Source organism: Trichomycterus rosablanca, chromosome 24, assembly GCF_030014385.1.
Source record: "Trichomycterus rosablanca isolate fTriRos1 chromosome 24, fTriRos1.hap1, whole genome shotgun sequence".
Taxonomy (NCBI): Eukaryota; Metazoa; Chordata; class Actinopteri; order Siluriformes; family Trichomycteridae; genus Trichomycterus; species Trichomycterus rosablanca.
Genome location: NC_086011.1, coordinates 17,407,363 through 17,416,602, shown reverse-complemented (window position 1 = coordinate 17,416,602; position 9,240 = coordinate 17,407,363). Strand labels below are relative to the sequence as shown.

At 43.4% G+C, this 9,240-nt stretch overlaps 1 protein-coding gene across 2 annotated transcripts in view; it reads left to right on the top strand.

Moving 5' to 3' along the window:
* Nucleotides 1-204: 204 nt before the first annotated feature.
* Nucleotides 205-9,240, top strand: part of lrig1 (leucine-rich repeats and immunoglobulin-like domains 1) — a 43,703-nt gene continuing 34,667 nt past the window's right edge. Inside the window, exon 1 of one of the 2 annotated variants that reach the window (XM_062986151.1) lies at nt 205-1,206. In XM_062986151.1, the coding sequence (XP_062842221.1) occupies nt 1,007-1,206 (200 nt within the window). In that variant the 5' untranslated portion in view covers nt 205-1,006. The remainder of the gene's footprint in view (nt 1,207-9,240) is intronic. The other variant, XM_062986152.1, reaches the window with a different exon arrangement.

The window sequence follows — 9,240 nt, the reverse complement described above, 5'->3', positions numbered from 1 at the left end:
TGACTGACAGCTGTTCTCTTCGAAACTAAACTTCAAACACAGCCAATGAGATCCTCATCTGAACTTTAGACCAACCAATCAGAAGAGAAGTGGGTGGGATTAGAATAGTGCGAGTCTTCCAACGTGGGGCGAAAGTGAGTGCGTTCTGTCCTTAAAAAAGTATCCAGAGAGAGAGAGAGAGAGAGAGAGAGAAGAAACTATCAGTGTTATCAGGAGAGAAAAGAGAAGTGCCGCTTGTGGATAAAACGCAGTGTGGAGTCTGATTTAGTTTTATCTGATTTAGGAATTGATTGAAGGGAAAAGTTACCGCGACGCGCTTTTACCGAAACTGCGCCGAATCGGAACCCGACAATGGATTTAACGCAACTTCTCTCGATGTGGCGCAGCTGTTAGGATTATTATTGTATCGAACATTAGTTCTGGAGCTCCCTGGCATGCACTGGACTTACTTTTCTTGGAGTACGACGGGATTAATCCATGTTTTTGTTTGCACTATAATTACCGGGTTTTTACGCACCGTGTTTCTTTGTTTATAATCGGAGCGCAGAATGCGTTAATAATGCGTTTCTTGACAAACTATTAAAACACAAAATATCCACGCAAACACGCCTGTCATATAGATTTACACTACACACACGCACTCGGTGCTCTCATTACACTTCACACACACATACACACACACGTTGCTTTTAAATAACCTTTTATGGACTTGTGTGCGATTTGCGCTTTTTTGGCTCCAGCGCGCACAAATATTTTGCTTGCGCCGAAGTTGAATATTCTTTCGGAATCTGTTCAACGTTCATTACCATAAACTTTCCCTGGACTTGCTCGGATTCGAACCGGGACACGTCTCAACTCCTGCAGAAAGTATCGCCAAACATGCGATATGGTCACCGATCACGACTGCGCACTCCGACCAACTCATGACCCACAAATAACCTTACAATAATCAGACTGTCTAAAACTGGGAACTACTTTCTGATCTCAAGTACAGATCAGATACAAAATGGCGACGGCCCGGGGCATCAGACCGGTCCCATATTTTATTTTCTACCCCCTTTTGATCCTAGAACTGCTAACCGGTCGTGCATTCAGCTCCGACTTGGCCTGTCCGCAAAACTGCACATGCACCATTGATACCACTGACTGCAGCCAGCAGAGATTCATGCACATACCACAGGATCTACCGGATCGCACCGTCTACCTGTGAGTATCCTACCAGGGTTGGTTTTTAATGGGGTTGGGGGTGCCAGCTTTTCTGGTGCCCATTTAGAACCTGGGGTTGGGTGGTGTCAATATAAGTATAGGTTTAGATGTAAGTCTCCCACCACCTAAGGGTGGTGTTAAGGTGGTCTAGGTGAGTGGTCTAGGTTCGGACCCCCTTGTGCACCCTTAGATCTGAAGTTTGTCATCTATTTGTCTTGGGTGATGTCAAATATATTGGCTATCAGCAAGTATTCCCCTGTGATCTAGAAGGCCCTGGGGGGACAGTTGGCTTATGTGGACCCCACCCCCAAATCTGAAGTTATATCCAATTTGTGATGGTGGTGATAGGTGCAGCGATTTACTAGGCTAACCCACCTTCTGAGGTTTCAGTTTGATGTGTCTTGTGTCAGATGTGCTATCAGTCAGCCGGGCATCTACGCACACACGACTAGCTATGTCTAAATTAAGGAGCCCTGTGATGGGTTGGCGTCCTGTCCAGGGTATTCCTGCTCGGTGGAACTTGACCTGCTGGGAATAAATTGAATATGATGCTGTTTGTCAGGGTTGGTTGATATGTCCATCTAAAATCCTGATCCATCTAAAAATCGTCCATTGGGGGGCTTCTAGAGGACACCATGGTGCCTGTGGCACTGTGTCATGTGGGCAAGCTCAGTATAATTTATGTTTGTATAATTTATCTGTATGAATTTAATCAGAGGTGGTTCAAGAGGGGCCTGGGGAGTTGTAGTGTCAATGTGTGAAAAAGCATGGACCACCATTGCTCCTTCCCTTGATCCCTTGATCTTGATCAGCTATACTGTTTACATCATTATATAACAACATATTAATAACAACAGCAAGAAAAACATACAAACATCATTTGTATAATTGTTTAAAACCTGTAAATCAAGTCAGTATAAAAACCAATAATACTGTACCATAACGGTGAAGTTAGGAGGGGGAGCATCACGATATGGGGCTGCAGAGCACATAAAATGTGATCTGATAATGATCCAACATTAAATATCCAATATTCAGATCAATTTGGTTTATTTATTAGTACTATTAACAATAGTCTAATGTCCAAACCCCGTACTATGAGATCTCGAGAGCCCTTGGGTTCGAATCTCAGCTGGTCTAACAGACACAGTCGTCTGTGCCTGATGGAGGCGGGCGAACGGTCGATGGCGCACTTGGTTTAACGCTTTGTGAGACTCAACTGTGGCAGGTGAAAAGAAGTGGTGGAGGATGTTACACTCGGGGAATCGAAAACGACTAGACTGGGAGGAAGATGCAAAAAATGAGTAAATGCAGGTCAGGACAAAAGTATTTGGACACTAAGTCTGCCACTCCAAATTCACAGCTACTAATACGTCTAATGGAATAAGACACCTGAACCCCTGTTTTTTTTAACAATTAGAAAGGTTGTCTACATACTTTAGGTCAGAGTTGAACTGAATTTATTGTTCACTGTGATCATGGTGAGCAAAATCAGACACTCCAGATGAATTTCTGTGTTTGGATGAATCACACCGTTCACACACACATCCAACACATGGAACTCGTTCCGGGTCCAAATAAAGCAGGTCCATTTTTTAAAGAATTTCACATCAAGGCTCCACTAATGGGCTTTTAATAGACAACGAGATACAGCCGCGCTGTGTGTGTGTCGCAGCGTAATTGCAGAGACCGATCGCTCACGCTGGCGCTGGTTTCCGATACACTCTGTGTGTTTGGACTTTCGTCAAAAACAGATTTACAATCGGCGACGGAACATAAATGTGAGAACCTCTGACTGTCAGATTGTTAAAAATTAAGGATCTGAGTATCATCAGGCATTTGGATTTGGCCAATCCTCACTATAAAAGCCACTTTTCCCAATATTGTGGCATTTTGATGCAGGATGGCTGCATTTTAGTGCAGGCAGATCGTCCCAGGTACACCATCAGACCTCTGCAACTGGTTTGATCAATTTTATTCAATCTATACGACCACCGCCACATCACCCCAGTGCTGCGCTCCATTCACTGGCTTCATACAGCCACCGGCATTTAATAGATGACAGACAGACAGACAGGCAGACAGATAATATTCAAGTAATATTCATATAAACATACACATATAAACATATACACACACACACACACACACACACACACACACACATATACAGTGTATCACAAAAGTGAGTACACCCCTCACATTTCTGCAAATATTTAAGTATATCTTTTCATGGGACAACACTGACAAAATGACACTTTGACACAATGAAAAGTAGTCTGTGTGCAGCTTATATAACAGTGTAAATTTATTTTTCCCTCAAAATAACTCAATATACAGCCATTAATGTCTAAACCACCGGCAACAAAAGTGAGTACACCCCTTAGTGAAAGTTCCTGAAGTGTCAATATTTTGTGTGGCCACCATTATTTCCCAGAACTGCCTTAACTCTCCTGGGCATGGAGTTTACCAGAGCTTCACAGGTTGCCACTGGAATGCTTTTCCACTCCTCCATGACGACATCACGGAGCTGGCGGATATTCGAGACTTTGCGCTCCTCCACCTTCCGCTTGAGGATGCCCCAAAGATGTTCTATTGGGTTTAGGTCTGGAGACATGCTTGGCCAGTCCATCACCTTTACCCTCAGCCTCTTCAATAAAGCAGTGGTCGTCTTAGAGGTGTGTTTGGGGTCATTATCATGCTGGAACACTGCCCTGCGACCCAGTTTCCGGAGGGAGGGGATCATGCTCTGCTTCAGTATTTCACAGTACATATTGGAGTTCATGTGTCCCTCAATGAAATGTAACTCCCCAACACCTGCTGCACTCATGCAGCCCCAGACCATGGCATTCCCACCACCATGCTTGACTGTAGGCATGACACACTTATCTTTGTACTCCTCACCTGATTGCCGCCACACATGCTTGAGACCATCTGAACCAAACAAATTAATCTTGGTCTCATCAGACCATAGGACATGGTTCCAGTAATCCATGTCCTTCGTTGACATGTCTTCAGCAAACTGTTTGCGGGCTTTCTTGTGTAGAGACTTCAGAAGAGGCTTCCTTCTGGGGTGACAGCCATGCAGACCAATTTGATGTAGTGTGCGGCGTATGGTCTGAGCACTGACAGGCTGACCCCCCACCTTTTCAATCTCTGCAGCAATGCTGACAGCACTCCTGCGCCTATCTTTCAAAGACAGCAGTTGGATGTGACGCTGAGCACGTGCACTCAGCTTCTTTGGACGACCAACGCGAGGTCTGTTCTGAGTGGACCCTGCTCTTTTAAAACGCTGGATGATCTTGGCCACTGTGCTGCAGCTCAGTTTCAGGGTGTTGGCAATCTTCTTGTAGCCTTGGCCATCTTCATGTAGCGCAACAATTCGTCTTTTAAGATCCTCAGAGAGTTCTTTGCCATGAGGTGCCATGTTGGAACTTTCAGTGACCAGTATGAGAGAGTGTGAGAGCTGTACTACTAAATTGAACACACCTGCTCCCTATGCACACTTGAGTGTGCATAGGTGTGTACTCACTTTTGTTGCCGGTGGTTTAGACATTAATGGCTGTATATTGAGTTATTTTGAGGGAAGAATAAATTTACACTGTTATATAAGCTGCACACAGACTACTTTTCATTGTGTCAAAGTGTCATTTTGTCAGTGTTGTCCCATGAAAAGATATACTTAAATATCTGCAGAAATGTGAGGGGTGTACTCACTTTTGTGATACACTGTATATATAAATACATTTAAACATACTCATATATTCATATATGCAAATACACACACACACATATATATATATAGAGAGACATATATGCACATACATGTACATACACACATGGCTACCTATAAGACCCTCAGTCTTTACCTGCATCCAGTTATGTGTGCCTATACACTAAGTCCTCTAGATACGAACCAGTTCCATTCCGAGAGACGGTTCGCATGTCCAAAAAGTTCAACAAGCGTCCAGCTTATGAGCTTCCAAGACCTGCCTCACATGAACATAATAAAATGCTTATAAAAGTTCTATAAGTGTTTTTCTTACCTTCTAAAGTAGAATAGTTGGCATATGGATACTGACTTTGAATGGTGAGACGGGACAACAATCTCTTCACCTCGTTCCACTATTCGGTTTCTATTATTCTATTATTTTATTTTTAGTGTCCATTGCCAGCGCTCGCCGCTTCTTAGCATTACAAACGAGCTCATCGCTGTTTTACGCTTAATACCAGACATGCTGGGTTTAAACTAGCGCAATATTAACACAAAAAGGAGGCACATAATCGGTAACACGACCACTTGTTGATTGAGCTGCACACGACTGAGAGTGAATAAACAACAACGACGTTCTGCTCATGTTCACATCTTTGAAACTTCATTAGTTGAAGGTTCGCATCTCGAGGACTTACTGTATTTTTACATTTACATTTTCAGCCTTTAGCAGACGCTTTTATCCAAAGCAACTTACAGTACTGAGACAGTATATTGTATTGTCTAAGCAATTGAGGGTTAAGAACCTTGCTCAAGGGCCCAACAGTGGCAGCCTGGCAGTGGTGAGGCTTGAACCAGCAGCCTTTGGATTACTAGTCCAGTACCTTAACCGCTAGGCCACAATTGTCCCTACTGTATATACAAAAACAGACCAGCCCGGACCTAAAGAATGATCAAATCAAACCGCGGCCTCAATCCACCCATCAGAACTCTGTGTACTAGAGTCCAGGTCTTCAAAAAATGACCTTTATCAGCTCAACACTGCATGGAAGCTAGCCGTGCATTTACTTTTTTATTAAAACAGTAATACAAAATGCACCTATATATTTTGTTTTGGCAGATTTGCACTTCATTCTGTTGTCTGCTTGTACCGGAGTAAGTAAACGTGCACTAAGGAAGCGCTTCTGCTAGTTGCTCTGTTGTTTTTTTGAAATGGAAACCTTGACATTGCTAGAATTGTTTTGAACACGCTCCGTGGGCCAGATCAATTCACCTCGTCCTTATCTGTGTGGGCTTTTTTTTCTCCTTCCGCCTGCCAGGATCTGAACAGCCGCTGTTATTGTTTTCTAAGCGTTTGGTTTTAGTGCGCTGTATTACCCTGTAATTACCCTCCATAACACTTCCACGGCGGGTCTCGTCTGTCTTTCAGATGACCTCCGTTCACCACCAGATACGGAAACTGAAGACCGTTTTACAGACGTGTCAGAGCGGAGGAATCTGGAGTGACTTTAAGATAGTTATCTTCATTAAACTTCGTCACATTGTGATTTGTCACCTGCTGTCTTTCACTTTTGGAGATGAGGTTGTGTCAAGGGCGTGTCCGTTTGAGTCTTGTGTGCACACTGAGTTTTTTCCCCCCAAAGAAAACATGTCCACAAAAGCATGGAAAGCCTCCTCTAGAACTGCAATTTACACAGAATTAAAGTGCAGGTGAACACACACAGACAAGGATTTAATGCACCTCTTTCTATACATTATAATAAAAGAAGTACTATAATGTACCTGGGGCGGCTCGGTGGCTCGGTGGGTAGCACTGTCGCCTCACAGCAAAAAGGTCCTGGGTTCGATCCCAAGGCGGGGCGGTCCAGGTCCTTTCTGTGTGGAGCATGTTCTCCCCGTGTCTGCGTGGGTTTCCTCCGGGAGCTCCGGTTTCCTCCCACAGTCCAAAACATGCAGTCAGGTGAATTGGAGACACTGAATTGCCCTATGTGTGTGTATGTGTGTGTGTGTGTGTGTGTGTGTGTCTGCCCTGCAATGGACTGGCGCCCCGTCCAGGGTGTTACTGTGTGCCTTGCGCCCATTGAAAAGATGAAATAGGCTCCAGCACCCCATAATAAATAATTAAACAAATAATAATAATAAGATAAATGCACATAAACACAACTTATGCCCCCTTGTGGAGGCTTTGCATAAAATCTTGTAAACCACAGTGGGACCAGATTGCCATTATTTTTATTAATTAATTATATTTTGCTTTGTGTTTCGTTTTGATGCATCGTTTGTGTTACCTGGGTCCCAGTAAACATCACAGGCAAAATGTGGACACATTCTCCATATTTTTGCGTGGGTTTATTCCAGGTATTCCAGTTTCCTTCTAACTTTGGAAAACACACAGTAGGTGCATCAAATATTTCAAATTATCCACAGACTCGTGTGAATGATGGTGTGTTTTGCTTTTTTTGCTTCTCGCCATCCGTCCCTCCCCGATTGTTACCAGGATTAAGCATTTAGCAGAAAGGAAAAGTAATAAAATGCAAACGATTCAAGAAATGCGCCGTTTATGCTGCAATTTAGCTCTATTATTTAGATTTTTTGAGGTTCTAAGACATCTCTTGGATGAAAAACTGTAGACTGAGCGTGTACGTGTGGAATTATGATCGGAATTCCTGCCAGCGCGTGTCAGGGATGACTGAATGTGTATTATGAGAACCTGACGGAGCAGTTTCAGACTGTTTGCGTTCGTTCGTGTCCTTGAGCGAAGGTGAACGAGGCGCGTTCAGGAACAGACTTGCAAAATGTTTCGCATAGAAAGACGGGCCGGGATTACATGCAGCGTTCTGATTGGTAAAAGTCAGAGCTACGTCGCGTGGTATGTGTCCCGTATAAGTCACGTAGTGTCCAGTGTGTCCCAATAAATGTGATATATCGATTATTAAGAAAACCGAACACCTTCCAGCCGTCCAGTCGAGTCCAGCATGTAAACAAAGTCTGACCTAAACAATCAAGCACTCAAGTCTACAGCTAGAACTGTTCGACGATGGTAAACTGTTAGCGCTAGAGATTTAGCTCTACCATTTTTACCTCTGTTTAATAGATCATTATTGATGGTACAGAATGTGTGTTTATCATTTTCATCTAAGGTAGATGGAGAAGAATCACACACACACACACCGGCTTTGCTACATGCTACACACATCTTCATCACCTCAAAACACCGGCTTTGCTACATGCTACATAAATTCACTCACACAAACACACACTGGCTTTGCTACATGCTACACACATCTTTGTTATGTGCAAATTTCATCCTACTTTAAATGTTAGCTTAGCTACATGCTAAACGCATCTTCATCCAAACACCGGCTTTGCTACATTCTACACACCTGCATTTATTAATAAATACAAATAAACATACTCAATAATCGTTCCTGCAGGTTCATTCGGCCGTGACTTTTATATTACAGTAACAGTATACATTACTGTCTCCAGTCAAGCAGGCTTTATACTGCTATTGGCTTATAAGCTGCCTTGTAAGAAACTATAACTATATAAATATATAGAAAAGTTTTTCTGTTGGGTTTAGAGTAGCGTTGTGAGATCTGTAACTCTTTCCTCCCCTTTCCTGCATGTTTGGGTCGCGTCTCGTCTCTGCGTTTGCATATAAAACGCTCCTGATTTATTTTGCATGCTTTGAAACCCCGACCGCTCCAACAGTTCAGCTCCGGCTCCCCATCCAGACGTGCAGCTCTGGGTTAAAAATGTGCAGCGAGTGTTGAAACCTGAACCGGTTTGCTCCAGGTGTGTGCAAAAGCATGCGAGTGTGTGTGTGTGTGTGTGTGTGTGTTTGCGTTATGGAAGCTACGGGAGGGCTGGCTGTGTTTAGCTTGGCTTGGCTGGCACTCAGATTAACAGTCTGGCGTGTTCGGAGCACGCAGCTCACATGCTTTCAAGGACACTTGTTTGGAAGTCATGATGGGAAGATTTATCTCCTGTGTTAGGAATAGTTTTGGGATAATTGACTCGCTCTCCAGCCGTGTACAGTGGTCAAAAGTTTACATACGTGCATTTAATAGCGTATAACAGTGAAAAGAGACACATTTCACCTCAGTCATTAAATTACACTCATGAACTGAATGATAGAATAAATAGAAGCTACAGTGCACAGCACAGCCACCTTAACGGTTGAATGTAAACCTAGAACATCCAGCTACAGTCTCAAATATGAAAGTTCTTGTCCGTGTTTTGAATCGGTTGTTAGTTTTTCAGACTCAGTTACCCGAGTCATGTTTTTAGCTGCTTTACTTCGACATCTTGGACGTTTT